Here is a 22,925-nt window from a genome sequence, read left to right as displayed (position 1 = left end):
AATTATTTTACAACTAAATAGGAGGAAAGCTATTACTCACCACCCATCACAGGCGACATGTCCTTGGGAAAGGCGAACAGATCGTTGTTGTTCCGGATGTCCGATGAGTTCAAGGTCAGACTGGGCTTGCGCACGCCCAGAAAATTGGATGCTGACGAGGCACTGGAGCAGCCACTGCCGCCTCCACCCGCGCCCTGCATGCCGTACGCCAGTCGCGAGTGGGCGGTGGCGGTGGTGGGCGTGACATTGGGCAGGTGATGCGATTCCAGTGGCGAGGCGGACTTGGGTATGCCACTGCAGGCGGCGCTGACCGCTGGAATGCGCTTCAAAATCGGCGCAGGTGGCAGTTGCGAGGGGGAGGGGCGAAAGAGGCCCACACCCGTTGGGTGGTTCAGTGGGTCACCGGGTTGCGCCTTCGGGATGGCCAAGCGAAGTGTTTGCCGCGCAGCTAGCCTTCTTCCAGGCGCATATTTATTTCCAGGCGTCGCTGTTTGGTCGCCGCTCTCAGCGTGGTGAGATTGCGCCGTGGTGGGCGCCAGCTGTGGTGAGTTCATTATTTGATTTGCTTTCTGTTTTTATCGCTGCTTTAATTTCTATAGACACTCGTTTTTGTTTATAGCTCTTGAATATTTCGTTGCAATATGTTTTTGTTTTACGAGTGGTTTAAATTATTGCTGAGATTACGTTTTCATAAAATTTAATTTTGTGCAAATTAGTATTTAGTACAAATTATTATTTTTTATAGTTTTACACGTTTGTTTGTACAGTTTATTACAATTATTTGTTGTTGAACTTCGGTGTGTTTAATTTTTATTTTTACTCCTCTTTAGGCACTTGTTAATTTATTGCCCCTTGTTGTCAACGTTTTTTATCAATGAATTGCCCGCTGATATTGCTATGTGCGTTCACGGGAACTGCAGCGATTGCATAATTATATATGCACAAGCGTAGGTAATTAAAGTAAAAAGGCTAAGCAGTACTATAAATTAAGTTACAATGGTCGTAGTTGTTGATATTGCATTTTCTTGGAACGTGCCAATGTTGGTTTAATTTACACTCTTTTCCACTTGACCCACTTGCAGGCAATATATAATATTTATATATATATAATTTCTTAGAGATGCTACAAGTCCACAGGATGGTTTTACGCGGAAATGGTTATCTGCCCAGTTTCCAGTTGTGTCACACACTTTTCCACTGCACTTTAACAAATCATATTAATTTTCTACAGCTGAACTTGAGAATTGCTACGTGGTGGTGGGGCAAATGTGAAATCTCCGACAATGAGAAATCTCCGTCCAATTTTCGTGACTTTGCGTGGGACCGGCGACCATAAAAGCCACACGCCATTTAATTCTCGGGTTAATCTGTAATAAATATATACACACATATGGTCATCAGTATATAGACATAGCGAAATTCGTTTTACTTAAATTACTTGGAAACGTGAATGAATTCTAGACTTTATTTGTCTAGCATATTGTGGGTTGAAAGATCGTCTGAATTGAGATTGCCCTTGAACTCGGTAAAGAGAACATGAGAACACAGTCGAATATAATGTAGAAAAATTCATGTTGTTGATTATGGTTACACTGCCATTATAATCACATAACAGATTTGGAAGGTATTTAAGATAATTAGAGCCAAAGAAAAGCTGGTATATAACATCTGGATTATTAAATAAAATTTAAATTATTCTCTTTAATAGGTGCAACCTATGTCGGCAACCCATAAATTGCAATCTATAGAACACATTCATCCCTGAGATTTATTGGCAATTTATCAATTACTGTATCGTTAACCACATGTAACATGCAACTGCAGTCGGCAAGTGCAGTGTTGGCCCATCTGACAACTAATTAGCAACAATGTCAGATGGAGTGCACACACTGATTGATTGCCAAACGATTGGCACGAAGTAATAAAGAGTTTCGTTGGGTTTCAGTTTCGGTCTCAGGGGTTGCCAACAATTAGTGGCATTTAAAAACCAAATTCAGAGTCGCCGAGCGATTTGCATATGACAGCGGGATATTTGAATAGCAACCAAAGACAGTCAGATTGAAAAAATACAAAATTCAAATTGTGAAAAGCCGTTGGCCTCTGGTTTGCCATAAAGAGCTGCTGCAAATTTCTTGCATATTTGCACACGGATTTACAATAAATTGCAATTATGCAAATTGAGCGAGTCGAATGTTTTCGGAGCCGTAGCTCTTCAAACGAACTCCAAAAGATGCCAGACATTAATCATGGCTAGCAATTAGCAATTATTTATATTGACGGGGCGTGTCAATATCTGGGCAATGATAAATGATTTTCAAATTTTTTGTTACTACACACATCAACCCTGGAAAAAGTTCTCGTACTTACTTGCTTTCGATTAAATTCTATGCCATTAATCGTGGGGTCAAGTTCAGTACTAAGTTGGCCTTGCTTATAAAGTCCCAAAAGAGAAATTTAATTGTATTTAATATTAACTACAAGCATGTACATTCAGAGTGAGACTATGGAGACATCTTCCAAGGATTCATCCAAGTGCCATGATGCCAAGCGCGAGTCCTTAAAAATCGCACCGTTACTAAAGCCAGTGTCCATGAGTATTTCCAACAGATTCGGATTGAAGTGGTATCTGATCAACGTGGACAACTTCAAGCCTCGGCGGAAGAGGAGGTACTTCATCAACCTGTCGCGCTTCTCCACTCAACTGCCCAGTGTCATCTCAAGCACTATGCACCTCCTAAAGTATCCAAACTGGAGTGCCATCTTCCTGGCCACAACGCCTCATAGCTTCATGTACTATCAAGCCCATTTCCCAATGACATCCATCGTGACATTTTCACCCGTGAAAAAGGCGAGTTCCAAACCGGAATCATCGAGGAAAAAGCTGAGAGGATTACTTCCGTCGAAGACAAAGAAAGTCAAGGACGAAAAGGCAATAAAGCTAAAAAGCAACGATTTAAATATATAATTTCTTCCTTCAAATCGAAAAATAAATCAAGTAGGCTTTGCCCTTTCATTCCACACCAAAAAAATTAAAATTTATAAAAATGAAAGAGCTATTCATCAATACTCTACAATCCTTCAACGAGTTGACAGAAGATGATCAGAAAAAGTGCAAGGAGCTGTACGAAAGACCTCTCCATCCCAAAATGCAAGAAAACAAATACATAAAGTTTACGCAAGAAATTCTCAAAAACTTCCGAAATGAAAGTCACGAAAAGCCGTTTTTCTTAACATTTCAGACAATAAATTTGCACATCAACTACAGTTCTTTAATATTTAGTATGTGTGGCATTTTCGAAAGTTTCCATTTAGTCATTTACGTTGGAGTTTTGGAAGATGAAAAAGTTCAAGAAAAGGAGGTATTTATCAGTGAGATTTTGAACAACTTAATACGAAACGAGCTGCCCAAATTAAAAATGTTCACTATGAAATTTGTTCTCCTTCACAATAATTTGATCAATAGAAATGTGGTCAAGATTTTGTCAGACATGGAGCCCAGCATCTGCAGCCAGTTTTTATTCATTGCTGATCCGGGATATTGGAGATATTTAAATATGCATAATCCCTATGCTCAAAATACCTGTTTTGAAATATTAAACACTTCAATATCCGCAGAAAATATAGAAGAAATATTCAACAAACATAGGAAGATAGCTAGCACAAAGAAGCTTCAATATCTGGAACAGTTTGTAACCGACTTCTATAATCTTTCCCGAGTACTACTGATCGACAATGTGGCCATAACACTGCACCTTTGCACCTTGGAACGATTGGATAATTTTGAAATTATAATCCGCAGCCACATGAAGGCCTTTAAAAAGAAAATAATAACCCGAAAATTGATCTTTCAACTCTTGAGGGCATTGATCATAATCTATGACCGCTGAAGCAGCCAGGGCATCGTACTAAAAATTATATTTATTTGACAGCTAGATTATACAAACATGGGAATACAAATTGCGTTTATTTTTTATTTTATTTATTTGTGGTAAAAGATTTCCGTTTCGTGCGAAGATGTTTTGACAAGTGATTTTTACAAGTCAGGATGGCCGAGTGGTCTAAGGCGCTGCGTTCAGGTCGCAGTCTACTCTGTAGGCGTGGGTTCGAATCCCACTTCTGACAAACCTTTTTTTAGAATTTCAAATAATTGAATCCACTAGGAATTTATTTTTTCGTTGTATGAAGCATGTGCGAACACATGTTTCACTTTTATTTTATATTTGGGTGGGGTAAAAAGCCGCTTAATGCACACACAAGTAATTTCTCACGCCCTGCTGACAATTGGTCTTCAATAAAAAGTTGAAGCCACTATCTTGTTGTTGTATAGTGGTGCTCCATTCACATGATATTGGGTAATCAAAAGGGGGGCATTAAAGTGCATTAGGCGTGCCGCAAGCCAGCTTATCACGGCCTGAACATGACTGCGCTGCCAAGTCATTCATCAAACATTTGACCGTGAGCCAATGGTTTGTTTGGCTATTAATGAAAGAGCGCCAGCTTCATGTTAACGACCACAGGAATCCCCACCCATTTCAGATAAGCACTCAAAAGCACTGCGATGTAAGCCAACCCGTCCAGACCTTGTACGACAAATGGTGCTGATTCCCGTTTTGAATTTGTTGACGCAGTGGGTTTCGCGATATTGTCTTGCATATACATAGTAACCACAGAACTGACCCAGCCAAATGGCATTGAGCTCCTGCCCTGGAAATCAGACTCAGAATCGAAATCAGAATCCAATCCAATCCAACTGTGTCAGCTTCGACTTGCTTTGTTTACAAACAAATAAGGCAAAGAGAAATGCAAACTTAACAGCACTTTGCTTACTAAATGGTGTCAGTTTTATATTACCCTCAGCCAATTCGGATGCCCCCACCTTTCTACAATGCTGTCATGCCTGTGGGTATTTATTTTTGCGCAGCTTAATGGTTTTTTGATGCATTCTAAATTAATAAAAATTGCGTGCGCAATTGTTGCTCGACTTGAGCAGTGCTGCTGACCCATTTCGATGATTATAAATGAGTATAACTTATCAAGCGAGACTTGCCTTGGAACTAAACTGGGTTTTAGCTGTCTGTATGTCTCTTTTTTACCGGCACTAGCACTTCGAGTGCACTATAATTTGTTTATTTTAACTATATCAGCAAGGAAAAGGCAACAAGTTCAATGGCAAAAATCATTTATCGACGCTTGTCAAAACATTTTTCGATTTGATTTTGCATTTTTCGTTTCGATTTGGTTATTTTCCTGCGATAAACAAATAATTAGCGGAAAAATGAGCAAATGCAAATTACGTCTATTCGCAAACTCAGACATCTGTCTATGGCCATATCTATCTGTACTATATGCGTATGAAGATGTCGGCATCGAGTCAAAGGAAAGCCATAAACAATGCCCGCCTATTCTTCGCCTGCAAATGTATTTTTCCGAGCAGTGTCAAAATCTAATTGGAAATTTTTCACTATGAACATCGAGCAGCGGAAAAACTGTCGTCGAGTGCTGGGACCAAACTCATTAAAATATCCATTTCCCCAAACGAAAAGGCGAACTACCGCGGCGTACAGCTTTCAGCAGTGGCAATAAATAATATAAAATATTAAAAGAAAACAAAAGACAACAAAAGACGAACGCCGCTTAATGAGAAGGGTTTGGGCTCTCTTTTTTTTTTACCCCCAGTTCCGTTCCCAAGACCCACCACGCCCCCTTGAACCGGATTATTATTAGCCAGTTCGCTTTTGGCTCGAATCGAGGAATGCTACGGGTCTTGACCTCTTTTCGAGTTACGCTTTTTGGGAAATCCGCAGAGATATAGGTATTCTGAAAGGCCTTGTTTTCTTTTGTTCGTTGGCGGCGATTGTCTGCGATTTGTACGCCAGCCCAACCCCGAAACCCAGAGATAAGATATATCTGTACGCAAGCAACTTTGTAAACAGTTGTCGGCATTTGTACAAAGTGCAACCGCAAAGCAGCTGATCGAATCGATTTAATTTGCAATTACTCCGTCACAAAATTGCACAGTTCTTGTTATTTAACTCGCGATTGGTTGTGTAATTCCAGCAAATTAACGTCCACAATTATTAGCGGCAAATACAAGCAAGATGTTGATATACTTCCATGTTCCTCGGTGTTATTTCTCGTGAGAAAGTTGGTTAATTTGCATAAAAACTCGCACAGTTAAATCAGCCCGAGTTATGGCAGTTTTATGTAAACCACTTTTTATAGCAGAACCATATGAAGAGCAAACGAATGTATGGGCGCTATGGAAAACGCGCATTTGGTATGCTCATCTCATGTGTCAGGATGGCCGAGTGGTCTAAGGCGCTGCGTTCAGGTCGCAGTCTACTCTGTAGGCGTGGGTTCGAATCCCACTTCTGACAAGAATTTTTTGAAAAACTTTTCTTGTTTAAAAGTACTAATTATATTTAATTAACTAATTATTGTTAATTAACCGCAAACATTTCTAACAATGCCTGGAATTGCAAGACAATGCAGTCGCAACATCCTTTTTTTATTATTGCTTCCTTAAATTTATTTCCATTAAGAATTTAAGAATTTTAATTTACATAATTAAAGGTATGCACTCGAAATAATTATAATTTCTACACGACATTTTCGGGTTCTCGTTACTTTCATAGTCAGGATGGCCGAGTGGTCTAAGGCGCTGCGTTCAGGTCGCAGTCTACTCTGTAGGCGTGGGTTCGAATCCCACTTCTGACAAATCCTTTTTTTTCTACTTTTTATATTTATCTGTCTAATCAAATTGCTTATTTATTCAAGTTATTTTGGTCGGTTTTTAGTTGCCCCCGCCAAGAATAACAATTCGATTGCTTGAATCTAAATAAATGTGCGCGTGTTGGTACTGCTTAAGGCGTAAACAAAAACATGTGCAAAAGGCCAAAACTTCAATCAAGTGAAATGGAAATTGAAAATGTATAACGGAAAAACATGCGGGAATACGCAAATCAAATTGTTTGGCCAAGAGAGAAAGATCGCAGGCGGCGGGTCAGGCGGATAGACCATATGTATGCTTCCCGGAATTGCCAAAATTCCGCATTTGCGGCTCCATTGGGGCTCGTTGTATTCAGACTATGTGGGTGTCATCTGTTTAGTTTTGGGGGAAAACTAATTCGATTTTAATAAACTTTTTGCTTGAATTAATTGCAGCCTTTTCTCCAAAATGGAGGGCGATAATTCATGGCGCCTTCGCCTCGTCTGTGTTTAATGCTTAAATTACTTGTTGTTTTACTCTTTTGTGGGTAATTTATTTGGCTGCCCTTTCATTGATTGACTTGACTTTTATGTGAGGCTTTTATAGGCGTTGCACTGACGTGTGTATGAGCAGAAAAGCCGAAAAATCCCCAAAATGTATACGGTTTCGGAGTTTATGACTCTGCAGAAAAACGCCTTTATGTTTACTCACTTACACACATACAAACACAGAATCTTAAATGCACAGAAACAATTTTGTGTTGTTGGAAATATTAAAAAAAAATTAAGTTCACTTAGGTTTTGTATTTTTAAATTTTATTCAAACTAGTTAATTTAAAAGTGTTGAGCATTTTTTTAAAATTCTATAAAGATTTGTAATAGTTTTAAAATCAGCGAATGACTAACATCTTTATGATTTTGTTTGCGGTCATAGAAAAGTCCAATTTAGGAAAAAATTTGACAGCCTACAGAAATGTATACAAAATCGCGAGGGCGTACTAAATTATTAATCAAAATAAACTTAAACTTATGGGGAATATACATATACATACATATGTAGGAGAAACATTTTGTTTTAGGAAAATAGTAACTTAGGTTTACTAAAAACGTCTTATAGAAACTAACATAGATTAAAATTCTGTTACATTCGGATGTTCAACTTACAGAGAATGCAACTTGTGGGCGATTCTAGTGCGTTTCTCCAGCGATTTGTTGGCGTTTCTTGCTAAACAACGGAAGCTGTAGCTTCTGGATTCGCGATAAGCAGAGGATGAGCACTATGTACGCTTACCCGAAAATGTGTGATTTTCGTGTATTTTTTTGTTTTTAAAATTCCTGCAAGTCAATCAACCCGTCATTTTATGCTGTTGATATTTCATTTTTAGCGTTTTCGCTTCTTTGGTTTTTTGCCTTTTGTTGCTGCTTCTCTTGTTGTTCTTGCTGTTGTTGTTATATCTGTTATTTCTGTTATTTATAGACGCACACATGGAAGCGCAGCCAAAATAAAAGCGCACGCACCAAACACACACGCACACACACACACACTTGTCACAGACTGAATTTCGTAATTGCACGTCGCCGGTTGCCTGGCTGTTTCCTTCGAAACTAAAAATCTTCCTACATAACTAAACACATTTTATAGCCCGCATTTCGTTTTATTATTATAATCCGCAGCAGAAAGTATGGAAAACACAAAGACACACACCGCGACCTCCGTTTTTGCCGCTCTCAAGACGCGCGATGTTTACTGCGACGCTGCCGCCAGCCGAATGCAGGCGGAATGAAGCAGAAATGAGCTTAAAGAGGCGAGCGAAGATCGTGGGCAGTGCTGGCGACCTAGCCTTTTTCCCGTCAGAAACTGATTTGTTCGCAGATTGGATCTCTTGAAAACAGCAGCCACTTGCAGCGCAAATATTTGGTTTAAAAATGTAAAAATATAATAAATAAATAATTTAAAATGTAATAAGCAACTGGTAGTGGTCTGATATAAAACAAAGAGTATAATTATATAATAGGCCATAAAAAACAGATATTATATTCGACAACATTGGCAGCACTGATCGCAGAAAAGCTCTCAGAGAAGCGAAGAGAGAGAACTCATTTGTTCGCGTGTGTTTGCTGTAATTTCTTAATTTTTTATGCGTGGGCGAGTTCTCTCTGGTTCTCCGTCCCTTTCTCTCTAATTTTAAGCCGCTGCACGTGCAATGCAAAACGTCGAAATTAATAAAAAACAAAAATGGCAAATATTTAAACATTTTATGAAAAGGGATAAACTTAAAAAGTTTTAATATTTTCTTGATTTTTTAATGTGTTTAATTATCCAGAGAACTTTAACTAAGTAAGTAAATTGTACATAAATAAATACCATGTCTTAAAAGAACGGCAGTTTTCATAGATTATAATAATGCCCCTAAACAAACTCCCATTTAATGAGCCATAGCTGCGTGGGTAATTGTTGGAACTTAAGTGTTTAAGAACCACAAATTGCATCTTTAATTAAGTGTGTTTAGGACAAGCAGCTGGAACCGGCTTTTTCTACAACTTGTTTGCAGGTGCTTTCTCTGGACTTCACCCCCTGCAACTCCCCACCCAACTCGACATATGTACTATATGCAAATTCGTATTTGTTTTTACCCTCCCACAACAAACACGCCCCCACAATAATTTGTTTTATTGCGATCGTAAAAAAACTGAGCAACAGAATGGGAAAAATACAAAATTTAAAAAATATGGTATTCGCCTGAGCCGCCAAAAGTCGAGACAATGAAACCTGTTAATTAACTTTGCTCAAATTTGGCAGAAAAGTATCGCGACAAAATAGCCAGGGCAAAAAGAGGAGTGAGCCACAATTGATTAATGCTCCACAGAGTCTTCAGTTTGTTTAGACCCCTCCTTCAGTTTATATGTGTATTATTTATTTGTTGGTGTTTTCTACCCGAATTGACTTTGAACTTGAAAAGGAGCATTGACTTTGTCAGCACGGAGTTTGGATCTATAGAACTCTAATTGAAATATTGGGGCAGTTTTTGTTGGGGATTCGGGTATTAATTGAAGCATACTGAAAAGATCAGTCGATAAAATGGGGCATGTTTCATACAGTAAAGCATTTTGAATGTATTAATCATTTTAGTTTAGTTCTTTATTAAAATTGATTTATAAATCATGTATGCAGTTTTTGACAGCGACAACCTTAATGATTTTTTTCCATTAAACTTAAATTCAGAACTGATCAGATTAGTATGCTTTTGAACTCGAAACCCCCATTTAAATATGAATGCAATTATATTAAAGAACCCAATAAATCAAGGCAGCCATAAACGCGTGTCGTTTGGCTGTCCACTGTTGTGGAATTGCCATTTATCACTTGGTATCACCGTGAATTAAACACTTTTCCCCGCCCACAAAACGACTGGTGGTTTTAGGCAGATTAAATCTTTGGAAACTACACAATATCTTCATTAAATGATTTGCTCTAAAGAACTTATAGAAAGACGGCCGAAGGTAATCAGGTATTAGCTTAATCCAAACTCCATTTGCATCAGCTCGAAGCTGGAAAAGCATTCAATGCCTCGGTTTAACCTTTGTGCGGCTGTGCTAACAACTCTGCTGACATATCATGGGGTTTTGGCCGGGAGGGGATTTTCCACTGTTGACCCACATACGCAGCTCCCCAGAATTCCAAATTCAGAATTCAGAATTGTTATGGTAATTTATAACCTCCAGTTAAATATTTCAGCTGCACCCTACTGTTGCAGCCCGCTGGGCTGCGCTTATTTATACTTGAATTGGTATTTGTATTGGTATTGTGATCGAGTTGACAGTAGCACAAATTTTGATTGATGACGCTTGATTGACATTCGGGCAATTTGCTAATTCTATTTCGAGTTGGCCAAAGGAAAATGTGTCGCCTTTTGTGGGTCACCGCGTTCCTCAAACAATTCTTGTACGCTGCGATCATTAATCATAATGAGTCGAGTGCAATTGAGGTGATCTTAGCAGTGGCTGCGTTGCTAACTAGCAAATTAATGGGAATTATGTACGCTGGGTGGCTCGGTGGCTGTGTGGCTGTGTGGCTGGGTTGGGAGCAAATACTTTAATTAACTTGGGCTGTCAGGTCGAGTCGGCCGATTAACATACGCTCAGGCCTATCAAGTGTCTGCCATCAGTCTGTAAAAATGGAAAATATCCAGTCCGGTACGGCCACTCAAAGTCAAAGTGGAGCGGCTGCGGCTCCAACTAATTGAAATGCATTGAAAGTGCGTGCGACCAGTAAATGCTGCATAAAAAACAAAACAAAAACAAAAACAGCAACAACAACAACAACAACAACAACAGCAACTGCAGCTGCGTGTGAAATGTCAAGCGGTCCGCACTTTGGGCTAGTTGACATTTTGCCAGTTTGGCTAACCGAAAAACTACAACTTAATTACTCCTGTTTCGATCGTCAGCTCCCCCTCGATGAATATCGCCATTTTGTTGACTGTCATTTGTTGGGCAACAAATCTAAATATATAAAAAAAGTGACACTTGCCAATCTGCACAGTGTGATGTATGACGTTGACCCGATTTCGCTTGCTTTTTATTATCATTTCCATCGCTTGCATGTGATTTCGTGTCTTGACTGTACTGTCTGTACACACCTTTCCATGCCGCGACGAGCGGCAATTTGTCTTTGCCTCAGGGGTGCCGATTATAATAATTCATCGGGAGCGCATTCAAGTGTGGGCAGCAAGTTCAAGTGTTAAGTGTGATTTTCAAACATTCGTAATACGAGGCGTATACTTAATGTTGCGGCAGCACAATGCCAGCGAATCGGATTGGCCTTCTGACACCCGAACAAAAACTGTCAGGATGGCCGAGTGGTCTAAGGCGCTGCGTTCAGGTCGCAGTCTACTCTGTAGGCGTGGGTTCGAATCCCACTTCTGACAAGAACTTTTTGCCGCCTTTTTCATTTCTTTTAATACAAAAACAACAATTTTGAGTAGTCTAATATTGAAATTATTAAGTTTATAAAATCAAGAACAAACTGGCCCTTGATGAAACTGGAAATTAGCACTCGCTAGTTTAACAGTCAGGATGGCCGAGTGGTCTAAGGCGCTGCGTTCAGGTCGCAGTCTACTCTGTAGGCGTGGGTTCGAATCCCACTTCTGACAAGACTTTTTTTAAATTCTATTTTCCAGAAAATCAACAAATACATTTTTTTTTCTAATGCCAAGTAACATTTTTTTTCTTGTGCCTAACATTCATTACGTCAGACTCGAGGATAAACTATTTCTACATGTGGTCCCAACCAAAATGAAATTTGACCTTGGGGCTCTTAAGAGTCAGGATGGCCGAGTGGTCTAAGGCGCTGCGTTCAGGTCGCAGTCTACTCTGTAGGCGTGGGTTCGAATCCCACTTCTGACAAAGATATTTTGATTCAATTTCATCCAGAAAAACTATTTTTTAGCTTAAACTTTTTTGAACGTCTCTCAATGATCAGCATTCGTCTGGAGCATCCATTAGCTATGTAGTTTTAACGAGGCAGCGTACCTCTCAGGGGCGCCATAAAAATTACAAGTAAATCAATTTGTAAACGCCTAATTGTCAATATTCCAATCACATAATCGGCTGCCAGTTAACGATTGCCCCCGGCTGTCGGGCAGACAGACATAGCGATATAGCGATATAGCGAGACCACACAGGCGATGGCGATGAAGCCTGGCCCCTTGGGAATTATCGCCGTCTGGCATCGCCGGCAAACACTTGGACTTCTACATCGCCAGCTCGACTCATTCGGCTCAATCAGACAGAAATTAAAATGCTGACTGAGCGCGTTTTTCGAATGCGGCCCACTCAGTAGCAGTTCGTGTAGTAGTTTTCACAATTGTTCTTGGGAAAAAAACAGATCAGGTCCATCTGTAATTGTGCGACTATTGTCGTATTGTCGGTCGTAAAACGCAATCAACAGGCCACGACAATTGACAATTTGGCTAGTGTAAAACAAGCCGTTAAAATTTTATTTGCTTTAGCACTTGAGAAACACTAGAAATTGAGGCTGGCCTGGCCATAACAGGCGAATGGGTCAATTGCCATGTGACAGCAAGAAGCTGCAAGATGCAAGTGGCAAGTTGCTGCAGGCTGCAATTTTCACAGACAATGCAAATTGACGGCTTGGAAATATGAGTGATGTGACAAGTGGATGCTTATCTGCGGCTCGACGCCTCTGTTTTTTTTCGAGGGGCTTGCCTCCTTCGGCTGATGAGCGCCCATTGAAATTTATGACTTCGTCGAACCGCCAATTGATTGGCTTTTAAATATCCAAATGAAGGCTGCCAATCGCGAATTGTGCGGCCGTAATTAATGTACAAAAATCGTTTGAACGCACGCCCCAAAGCAACACCTGCAGCAATTGGTATCTTTATTTATGGAAAGCTCTTAACACTTTTAATTAATTATGGGATGGAAAAGTTGGCGGCTTAGCTATGTCGCAAATTTATGACACTAACAATTGATAAGCGCAAATGCTATCTAAATGCTAATTTCTGTAAACGCATTTAAAACTAGAGTTAAATGGCCTTTGGGTATTGCATTCTAAATATTTTATTTACAATCCATTATTGAATGGTGAGTTATCATCACTTTATTTAGTAGTATTTAAATTATGTATGTAGTATGTATACTACAATTAAGCCAACTCATTTTTAATGAAATTCATCATTAAATACACTATTATTTCCAACTTTAAAGTTTAGTCGAAATATAAAAAATTTTTGTGTAATGTCTCTGTGTGACAGTTTTTACTGTACTCGATTGAAAGCTCAGCCTGACTCCCAATGGGTCAGAGCTTTCCGGCGAAGATCTCATACGCATGGGCATAAAGCTCGCCAAAGCTGGAGAGACGCTCTCCAAACCGAGCTTCGCGCGATGCCTTCGCGTGCCACTGCCGGAGCTTTCGACAGTCGGCGCCCACAAGTGACGTAGCGCAGTATACATAGAATGCAGAACGTATTATAACCATAATCGGAGCCGCATGGCAGACCGCTAATTAGAAGATAGAAGCCCTTTTCATTTAATCGTAGCTAGTTGAGATCGCTTACACTGCGCGCGAACTGTATTTAAAGTTCCCCGAACCGAAAGCTTTCACCTAGAGTTCTTACAGTGGGGTTATTCAACTCACAACTGCTGGTCAGAGAAAAGGAGACTTTGTAACAGGTGAGTTCAACTTGTACATTTATGTTTGCCTAAGATAAGCATAGGTAAATAATGGCAAAGAGGGGTACATATATATTTAATTTCACGATATTTTGTAAAGGTAAGACCACGCGTGTCCGTAAGGCAAGCTCCAGTTATCCAAAAAGCTTTTCCGTGAATGTGCATCTTATTGGTGCTTTTTAACGTGCAGCAAAGCAAGCTTTTATTCGCAAGAGCAAAAGTTCTTCAGGTCATTCTAGGTTTTCTTTCATACTTAAGTATGGTAAATGAGACACATGTACATAACTTCATTGTTTCTTAAAATGGTCTAATCTTGAATAAACATTATCTTTAATAGATTACCAACATGATGACCACACTTCGCATTTGCCAGGCCGTGTCCCTGAATCCTAGAGCCAATGGGCCGGAACCAGTATTGCCATCGTCCTCCAGGATTTGCCTAATGGGCTGCCAGGATGTGAAGCCCAATGAGTTGCGTCGTTTCCCAGTCCACGATACCGATCGGTGAGTATTACGTGTGCACGCTCCTTGCAAGAACCACAACCAAACCGGTTTTTAGAGCCTACGAAGAGCTTTCCGATCGATTCGATTCGATTTGATCATCTGAAGCTTGTTTTTGTTGCGAATCACAAGTGCTCATTCTTAATTTTAAACACCACATCCCATGCCATACCATATACCATTTCCATTAAAGCCAAAACAATCCAAAGCTTTGGACCCCGCTCGGCGCTCCTCTTCTTCTTTGTCGTCTGATACCGATACTCGCAGTCAAAGGTCATTGAACTTTCCGCCTCTCCCTCTCTGTCTCTCTCTCTTCTCGATTCGCATAGAAGTGCATCATTTTCATAGGAAAATTTCAATGCCATGGCGGCCAAGAATCAGAAATGCAATAATGCCGTTGTGGGCGGGGCAGTGGGTGGTCGGGGGATAGGTCCCAGATTCCGACTGCCATTTATTTTTAGCTCTCACGCTCTCCTGTAAATGCAACAAATGCGCGTGGGGCTCTGCTCTGCTGGCCGTGAAGTGAAGTTATTTTGCGTTTCTTTGCCGCTTCTTCATCTCCAGTTTCTGCAGTTGGTGCGCAAAGTAAAAACAAAAAAAATATTGAGTTCCGTCTGCCAAAGTTACTTGGCATTGGCCATGGAGTTTAGAGTGGGCCAGTGCTAACTATATTCTTCCGCTCTTATTCTTCCCTTATTTCATGTTGGGAAACCCCAGAAAGTTTGGGTTTATTTATTATTAAGGAAAGCTCTTCGCTTACCTTTTTAGTGGTATTATCTTCGAATGAACTTTGAGACCAAAAAAGTCAAAGTCACTTTTATAAACGAAATCAGAATAAAGTTTGGTTATTTTTTTTAGAAGAAAAACAATTGAAAGAATGTACTGGACTTTTGTTAAGTTTTATTATAATAGCATGTTATCTAACTGTAGTTGATGAGTTCCGTTTAAAAAGTTACGAGCTTACGATATGAAATTTTAAAGCGAATTATGACAATGTTTATTTCACACATATGTGTCATAAATAACGCAGAACCATTGTGAAACTACGGATTTAAGTCTATTGCATTTTACATTTAAAAAGTAAAGCTATTGAAATAGTTTTTGAACTTGAGTTACGTGTCAGATGGTTTAGCAAATGATGTTGCAGTTCCTGACCTGCGCAATAATTAAGAATTCGGTCCACCCTGAAGGCCCTACTGTTGTTGATGTTGTTGTTTCGCCTAGCCATAAACATAAAGGAAAAAAGAAAATAAGCGGCATTTCGACTTTTCCCCCATCTTCCACAAACGGCAGCAACAACAACAAAAATAGGGGGAAGTTGAGCAGAAGCTGCAGCAAAAGCAACAGCGAGTACAGCAACAACAAACAATAACAATGCCCCGCAAAACTTCCGCTGAGCGAGAAAGAGCGTGCGAAAGCACAGCCTCTCTCGTTCGCACTCGCAAAAGAAGCATAAAAAGAGCTTAAATGCAGCGAAAACTTTTTCAAGAACTTTTTCAGAGAGTCAGCCAGAGAGAGAGAGAGCGAGATAAAGAGAGTGGAGAGCGAAAGTCGGATCTAATTTGAAAGCGTCGCAAGAACCAGAACGAAACTCCAATGCAGTTTCATTTTGTCGGTTTAATCATTAAACAAAGAACCGCGCAACCGATCGCAACTAGCTCGTCGTCTCTTTTCCCCTCAATAATTGGTATGTTTCCCATTTGGCGATAACTTGGGAAATTGTGCGAAAAGCTTTTTGACCCCCCCTCGAAAAGAAAAAGAAGCATTCTGAACTGAGCTTTTGGTGGTTAGTAATAGTAGTCGTTATTGCTTGCTTTTCTTATTTACGTGCAGCTGCAATCATTGGCTGCGTCACTTTGGAGTCAGTTATAAACTGGTGGATCAACTCGGCGGCCTCCAAAAGCTGCGCATCTGCTCGAGACACTTCAGCCAACGCCAGGAGATGGCCAAAACCCGCATCAAGATGACGCCGCTGCGCAAGTCGTCGTCCTCCAAGGGCACAGTGCTACCCATTAATGGTGCAGGAGGTTCGGTCATTGCAGGAGTCGGAGGAGGAGGAAAAGTAGGAGGAGGAGGAGTCAACGGAGGAGGAGGTGCAGGAACTGGGAGCGGTGCTGTCAAGTCGGCGCTGGCCGGCAGCACCACCATTGAACTTGTTGAGGTGAGTGGCAGCACAAAGGAACACAAAAGTTCAGCTTTCATAGGGGTTGGTAATTGAGTCAAGCTAAAATTCAGCTGCGACAGAAATTATGTTCTAGACTTCATAACGCAATTTGCATTATTTATTAACCAATTGAAAAAAATCATATCGGTATATACACATTAAAACGTGCTCTACAGAAAGGTCATGCTATTAAAGTCCATTTAACAACATTAAATACAAATGCGTACATAAAATAAATAATTTAAAACATATGTAATTTTCTGATAAAGCTTTATGCTTCAAACGAATACTGATCTTGTAAAAGCTTAGGACATTTTAATTGGATATTCTAAGGAGAGTGTTAATCCCCTTCTTATGTTCAGCATATGCAAATTTATTTTAATAAACCCCCTCTTCTCTTGCAGAGTCCCCATAGACATCAGGCCAAGAAGCCCCACACCAACGTCATGCCCATGCCACAGCGTTCCCACTCCATTAGCTCCTCGGCCTCCAGCGATGTGCAGTCCATAAACTCCGACTACGAAGCCTCGCTGCCACTGTCAGCCCTGGAGGATTCCCAGAATGGACTCAATCGCTTGGAGAACGGTCAAGCCAAGAAGAGGAAACTGTACGTGATCACCGAGAAGTCGGATGAGACCAAGGGTCAGACTCTGGAGACAAATGGACAGGCCAAGAAGCGGAAGATGTTCGTAGTCGTGGAGCAGGATAAGGATGTGGCGGGCAAGAAACTGATGATTATGGCCGACAAGCCGCAGGCCAATCTTACCCAGCATTTGGAGAAACTGCTGCCCGAGTTACTGAATCGCATACAGGACAAGGAACAGAAGCAGATCAAACCCACACCAGTGGTGGCTAAAGCCAAGCCGGTGGTCAATAATCCCAGACCACATATCACATTGCCGCCCAAAAAGAATCCAACAAACTTTGTGAAGATCCCGTCCACGCCAAGTTCAGTGCCTTCATCCATCCAGATGCCACTTCCCATCCAGAATGCCAAGATTCCGAAGTCCGAGCATTCGGAGGTGACAATGAATTCGGAGGAGATCGAGACGAACATAAATCTATCGCCCGACTTCCGCTTCCTAATGAAAATCCTACCCAAGTTGGAGCAGCTGCCCGAACCTCACAAGCAGAACGTGAAGCGTTCCATTCAGATCTTCGTGGAGAAGAGCTACAGTATTTACGGCAACAAGGATTAGTTGTCAGTATTTTGGGCACACCAATTCAATTTCCAATTCATGTGAAGCAGTTCCCATTATTTTTCGAAAGAATCGTACATATATTTACATCAAAGGCATTTCATAACTTTGTCTAAGACTGAAGCAGAACCAATTTAATTTGTAAGCCAATTGTAAGAGCTGAAGCAGCTCCCCCTTTAGACACGTAAGCTTACTGGAATTTGATATTACCCACCTGGAGTTGGGTACATTTTGTAAAAGTCGAGCCATAAAACGAATTAAGATTGAATTCCTTTCTATATTGAATATATGAAAGCTTGATTTAAGCCAGACACTAAAAACACCCTCCAAGAGTTTTGTTTTTGGGAATTGAAGGTATATAACTAGGGGATATTACCATCACCGTTAATAATAACACTTGCGTTTTTTCGTATCTTTTTTGGTTTTTTTTTTTTGCATTGTAATTCCAAAGAACTTTATTTAGTTTGAAAGCATTTGTTTCTTCTTTTTCAGTTACGTTATAATAATATTTAGTAAGTCTAATGCGGTTTTATTTAGTGTGGTTTAGTTGAGTTAATACAATGGTTAGTGTGTCTTTACGATTTCCATGTAAATTATGCAGAGTTCGGTAGCTCGACTGCATTTCGTCCTGGAGAAAGGATTGCATTTGGTAATTTACATTTCTTGCCGGCCCATTTACCACTACACAGGTATGTATTGCGGGCTTAGTTTCGTTTCAGTTAGTATATTCGGTTAATGTGGTTAATACATTACATATATACAGTTAAACACTTCATGTTTAATTTAGCTTGCGGGTCAAGGAAACCAAATTATGTGTAAAGTATTAGGGAACTTTGTTGCGTGCTTTTACTGGATGAGGATTTCTACATGATTGGAGAGACTCCATTTCGAGTGCTACATTATAATCGAGTAATATACTTTTTACAACATTTAGCAAATTTCCCATACACATACAATAACTCGTATATCATTTTTGTTTTTTTTGGTTAAGCATTTGCCATCGATTTTTAGGGTTTATAGGGGGTGTGTTTTATATGGGCTTAAATCGTGTTTGTTAACTACGTTTGGTGTGTCCTACAAATAGCGTTTGCTTTGCGTTTTGCGGTTAGCGTTTCAAGTGTTTTTACATGCTGCTTATAAGAAAAAATATTTGCCTTAAGGTTGCCCTACAAAACAGTTATGTCATTATCATCAATGAGAAGCAATCACAAAGTTTTCTCTAAATTTATGCACGACGACTACTATCATTTACCATTTATCATTTATCGTTTGCTTTAGTATTTACATAATTTCTCGGAGTGCACAAAGCAGCCAGTTTTGTTTCTGGTTAGTGTAAGCAACTAGAACTACATTCACTGTGGAGTCGAAGATGCCTAATTATCCTTTTTGCATTTACACATCGAGTTGGTGAATCGTCGGTTAGTTGCGGGTTTAGTGGGTTCGGGTTAAAAAAACTGTGTCACAATTTCTACAAACAGCCTTTTGTTAAACTTGTTAAACGTACATATATGTGGTTATTTATATGTTATGCGAATTTGGGATTATTTCATATATGTATATAGGAGTATTTTGTAATTTTTACATTTAATAACCTGAGCGCAATCATTTTTATGTTTTAAACTACCAATCTTGACCAATTCTAGTTTCAAAGGACTTCTCTCAGAGTCTCATCATTTGATCATCATATATATTTGGTTCATGTTCAAAGTTTATAATGTACGTGGCATCCTTAGGTGTCCTTTTCAATGGAATGCTGTCTTTGCTGTTTTCCTGCATTCTATTACAAACTTGAAGAATTGTTGGTGTGGTGTGTTGTATTGTGTGTGGGCTTTAATCTCAAATATTGTCCATAAATATACATACACATATATATTGTATATAGTGGGTGCTAGTTGTGTGGCTTGCAGTGTTACATGGCTATAAATTCTAATTAGCAAATGCATTGGGTTGGGTTGGATCCACTTTAGGTAATGCGACAAATAAAACAAAATGGATTCGTTTTTTTCTTTTTTTTGTTTTGTTCTTATTTTTTATACAAACAGTTTACACAGTTTTTTTCGTATTATTCTCATTTAACGTAAATTAATGCGTAATTCGTATCTAATATATATAGTTAAGAATGATCCTTAAAATCGGTTTACAAGTCAAATACTAATGCAGTTTACAGTTACAGTTACAGTTGATCTTAACTTATGAACTCATATCAAACAGGCGGCAGACTCGCCCCCAAAATCAAACATACACCCTAGTATATATGGGCCCATATCTTGTGTGAATTACATTATGTTTTAGTTCAGACCTGCTCCAATTATGGGGGAGGGGGGTTGTGCTATTCGTGTAGTATAATGTACATGTCCATTACTTATCGTACTCGTATCGTATCGTACCTCATAGCTAACCGTCTTACTGCGCTAAGGAGAGAGATGTGGGCTAAATATTGGTGGGGGCGTGGAGATAATGCTATGTACACGGTGCCTAAACCGAACGAAAACTAACTATCGGTCGTAACTATAGTCGTATTTGTTATTTGTTATTTTGTATATGTACCACTACGGGGAGTACGAGTATGTGCTTAGAGATGTAAATGATGTGGATGTTGTTGTTGATGTCGATGTCGATGCTGATGTCACTTTAATTCGAGCGATTTTCTCTATGGTCAAATGAGGGGAAAACAATCTGTACTCTATGCGTTTACGTTTAAGAAAAAACTTTAGTTATAAACAAAAGTTGAAAAGAAATTCTACTTTGCTGCACGATGCCTTTTTGCATTTTGGTGCCACTATGCTTTTCTTTTCTTTCATTTCGTTTTGTTTTTGCTATGAGATCTCCGTGAAAGTTTTGAATTCATATTGGTTTTTGTTTTGTTTTTGTTTGTTTTTATGCTAATCCATACATGTATATATATTGGATAATATATATAATGCTATAATTAATAACTACATACATAAGAAAGCAGCACAGTTAAGAGAATCGAAGAAGAGAAAATTTTAAGTTTAGCTTCAGTTTAAATTTCATCAAGAGTTTCTTCTAATCCATCGTCGTTTTTCGATTAAATATTCATGCGTTTGTTTTGCTCTAAACATTGAAGACAAAAGACATTCAAATACACATACACGGTATACGCTTTTTAATTTCGTTTAAGTGCTTAATCTACATCAAAATGTTCATTTTTGTTCTTTCAAATAAATGAAGTGCGAATTATAATATTGCATATCCTCAATCAATCAATCAATCAATTGTCGTCGTCAAATGAGAAAACTCAGTCTTAAACATATTTAATGTTCTGGTCAGCCGAGGCCTTAGCAATTGATCCTCTATAACCGATCCTGTCCTGCACCTTAGCTATAGTCTATAGCGATGAGCATTGAGAGAGACAGAGGTGTAGTTAGTCGAAAATTAAACTATATTACATGGTAATCAACTAAAAGCAAATTAAACATAACTAAAATCGAATTGGTTCGGGCGGCGCCTTGAGACTCCAAGAAGATCCCTGCAATGGGATGCCTTCTTTCCGTCCAGATGGGTGTGATCCGCTCGAACCATTCACTGGGGGCAGTGCGTCGTCCACTTGTTGGTTTTTCATTTGTTGGTTTGTTTATTGTGTAGTTTACATTTATGAAACTAATGGTTAAGAAGCTTAACAAACTATTATCAAAGCGAAAATTGTCGTAACTAAATTAAGTTGAAATTGTTTAATTTATATTTATATATTAATTTATATTGTATTTTTGTTCAGTCGACAGTTGAAACTTTGAACTAATTTCATCGAATATTTTTCCTTTTTTCCTAATGAGTTAGGCTGACCATTTTTTTGTAATAGTCAGTTACATTTAGAGTATATTTCTAGAAACCAGTTTCAAATTTGAAGCTTCAAACGTTGGTGTAAATAAAAATAGTTGCATAATTTCAAAAGAATTTTTGTTTTTCTTTTAGCGCCTAGTACACATTTAACTGTAGCTACACATTGCATTATTAAATGTTTTTGTCGTATGCTAACAGAAAATGAATCGATCCTTTTTGCGTTTGCGGACGAAAAGGACTATCGCTTGAGGTAAATTTTGGCAAACAAATGTTGGATTTGTGTGCATTTTGTAACTATTTTACTTTAAATATATATATCGATATATTTAAGATTTAAGCATACTTGTATATAATGAATACGATGTCTGTGTGTGTGTGTTGCTAATTAATTTACATATACATAGTTTTAATAGGAGCTTAACATAAAACGATAAAACGATTCTCTTGTTTTTTATTTTAATTGAATTTTCATTTCCAATTCATGTCAAGCACAACAAAATGTCTGCTTTGTTGCCAAAAAATTATAGTTATTTGTTAAATACGCTTTGTTTTTAGTGCGTAGATTCTACTGCTGCTGCTCCCTCTCTCTCTCGTTAATTTTCACTTTTTTTTTTTACGTTTTTGTTTTCTTTAAACTTGCTTGTTTTGCGTCGATGCTGCCTGCTGTTTTAACTACAGTTTTGTTGTTTAGACTAGTTTCCGTTGAGTTACGTTACATATTTGTTTGTCTATAGTATTATTAAATAATTGTTTGTTTTTGTTTTAGTTAATTTCGGTGGTGGAATGCTTTAACTTTCAAACAGACAAACGCCCACTTAAAAGCCGTTTGGCGCTTAAAAATTATTCAATAGTTGTTCCTGGCTGAGTTGAGTTATCTCTGGATTTGATTGGGTTGGTTGGTTTTGGATGGGGTTGGTTTTCGAGGGGTTTTTGGACTGGGAATCGACTCCTCTCCTCCTTCTTCTCGGCGGCAAGGGTCTATCGTTTGGCTGTGTTGCTTTTGTTTCGATTTTAGGCAGCAATCGCCTCATTTTGCCGTCATTCCCATTGATGAGGCGAGGGCGGTAGCTCCGAAGGATGTGCCACAGTTGAACTAAATTGCAGGTGGGGAAAAATGAAAAAAACAAACGAATTTTAATATTGAATTTTAATAGGTGGTTTTTTGGTTAAACATCTAGATTAGTTTGCTCATGCCATGTACAACGAAAAGTTTACAGAAAACATTTAAAGCTTTAATTTAAGACAAATTACTAACTAAATACAGAAATAGCTCCCATTGAAAACAATCTTAAAACGAAACGTGAAATGAAAATGTACAAGGTAGAACTACAAAAAAGAGTTTCGGGTTGGAGGGGGAT

The 22,925-nt window shown here is 39.0% G+C and overlaps 5 protein-coding genes and 6 non-coding genes across 15 annotated transcripts in view; 9 read left to right on the top strand and 2 right to left on the bottom strand.

The window, feature by feature from the left end:
• Window positions 1-688, bottom strand: part of LOC6533397 (NAD(+) hydrolase sarm1) — a 38,173-nt gene extending 37,485 nt beyond the window's left edge. For 2 of the 3 annotated variants that reach the window (XM_015194498.3, XM_015194497.3), the window contains exon 1: window positions 41-678. In XM_015194498.3, coding sequence (XP_015049984.1) covers window positions 41-554 — 514 coding nt within the window. In that variant the 5' untranslated portion in view covers window positions 555-678. Of the gene's footprint in view, window positions 1-40 lie in introns of all 3 variants that reach the window. The other variant, XM_039374243.2, reaches the window with a different exon arrangement.
• Window positions 689-2,458: 1,770 nt separating this feature from the next.
• Window positions 2,459-2,958, top strand: LOC6533393. The gene is given in 2 exon segments (XM_002094075.4): window positions 2,459-2,788; window positions 2,790-2,958. Coding segments are annotated over 2 exon segments (333 nt in total). The 5' UTR covers window positions 2,459-2,482; the 3' UTR covers window positions 2,817-2,958.
• Window positions 2,959-3,287: 329 nt separating this feature from the next.
• LOC26534847 lies at window positions 3,288-3,957 on the top strand. Its single transcript, XM_039374260.1, has 2 exons — window positions 3,288-3,359; window positions 3,464-3,957. Exons 1-2 carry the CDS (start codon window positions 3,337-3,339, stop codon window positions 3,885-3,887), a joined length of 447 nt encoding a protein of 148 aa, XP_039230194.1. The 5' UTR covers window positions 3,288-3,336; the 3' UTR covers window positions 3,888-3,957.
• An 82-nt stretch (window positions 3,958-4,039) lies between these two features.
• Trnal-cag lies at window positions 4,040-4,122 on the top strand. The gene has a single exon. It is a non-coding gene; the product is annotated as a tRNA-Leu (tRNA).
• A 2,172-nt stretch (window positions 4,123-6,294) lies between these two features.
• Window positions 6,295-6,377, top strand: Trnal-cag. The gene has a single exon. It is a non-coding gene; the product is annotated as a tRNA-Leu (tRNA).
• Window positions 6,378-6,634: 257 nt separating this feature from the next.
• Window positions 6,635-6,717, top strand: Trnal-cag. The gene has a single exon. It is a non-coding gene; the product is annotated as a tRNA-Leu (tRNA).
• A 4,836-nt stretch (window positions 6,718-11,553) lies between these two features.
• Window positions 11,554-11,636, top strand: Trnal-cag. Its single transcript has one exon. It is a non-coding gene; the product is annotated as a tRNA-Leu (tRNA).
• Window positions 11,637-11,778: 142 nt separating this feature from the next.
• Window positions 11,779-11,861, top strand: Trnal-cag. Its single transcript has one exon. It is a non-coding gene; the product is annotated as a tRNA-Leu (tRNA).
• Window positions 11,862-12,031: 170 nt separating this feature from the next.
• On the top strand, window positions 12,032-12,114 carry Trnal-cag. Its single transcript has one exon. It is a non-coding gene; the product is annotated as a tRNA-Leu (tRNA).
• Window positions 12,115-13,653: 1,539 nt separating this feature from the next.
• Window positions 13,654-18,086, top strand: LOC6533386 (MAP7 domain-containing protein 2). Of its 2 annotated transcripts, XM_002094074.4 has the most exons (4): window positions 13,654-13,902; window positions 14,240-14,406; window positions 16,237-16,564; window positions 16,972-18,086. In XM_002094074.4, exons 2-4 carry the CDS (start codon window positions 14,249-14,251, stop codon window positions 17,764-17,766), a joined length of 1,281 nt encoding a protein of 426 aa, XP_002094110.1. In that variant the 5' UTR covers window positions 13,654-13,902; window positions 14,240-14,248; the 3' UTR covers window positions 17,767-18,086. The 2 variants fall into 2 exon arrangements, with proteins under 2 accessions (XP_002094110.1, XP_015049980.1); XM_015194494.3 differs by lacking the exons at window positions 13,654-13,902; window positions 14,240-14,406 and adding an exon at window positions 15,969-16,090.
• A 2,485-nt stretch (window positions 18,087-20,571) lies between these two features.
• The window catches only part of LOC6533384 (serine/threonine-protein kinase NLK), a 68,156-nt gene continuing 65,802 nt past the window's right edge, over window positions 20,572-22,925 (bottom strand). For both annotated transcript variants that reach the window (XR_005561229.2, XM_002094073.3), the window contains one exon: window positions 20,572-22,660. Coding sequence is in view for 1 of the 2 variants with exons in the window: in XM_002094073.3 (XP_002094109.1) it covers window positions 22,606-22,660 (55 nt within the window). In the remaining variant the exon portion in view is untranslated. The remainder of the gene's footprint in view (window positions 22,661-22,925) is intronic.

Source organism: Drosophila yakuba, chromosome 3L (assembly GCF_016746365.2).
Source record: "Drosophila yakuba strain Tai18E2 chromosome 3L, Prin_Dyak_Tai18E2_2.1, whole genome shotgun sequence".
Taxonomy (NCBI): domain Eukaryota; kingdom Metazoa; phylum Arthropoda; class Insecta; order Diptera; family Drosophilidae; genus Drosophila; species Drosophila yakuba.
The sequence above is the reverse complement of the archived record's forward strand: the minus strand, read 5'-3'. Positions and strand labels throughout refer to the sequence as shown.

Coding starts and splice junctions, on each gene's coding strand:
- LOC26534847 (XM_039374260.1), top strand. CDS start 3,337: ATGAAAAAGTTCAAGAAAAGGAG. Junction 3,360..3,463: donor AAAAAGTTCAAGAAAAGGAG/GTATTTATCAGT, acceptor TTTGATCAATAG/AAATGTGGTCAAGATTTTGT.
- LOC6533386 (XM_002094074.4), top strand. CDS start 14,249: ATGATGACCACACTTCGCATTTGCCAGGCCGTGTCCCTGAATCCTAGA. Junction 14,407..16,236: donor CCAGTCCACGATACCGATCG/GTGAGTATTACG, acceptor ATTTACGTGCAG/CTGCAATCATTGGCTGCGTC. Junction 16,565..16,971: donor CCACCATTGAACTTGTTGAG/GTGAGTGGCAGC, acceptor CTTCTCTTGCAG/AGTCCCCATAGACATCAGGC.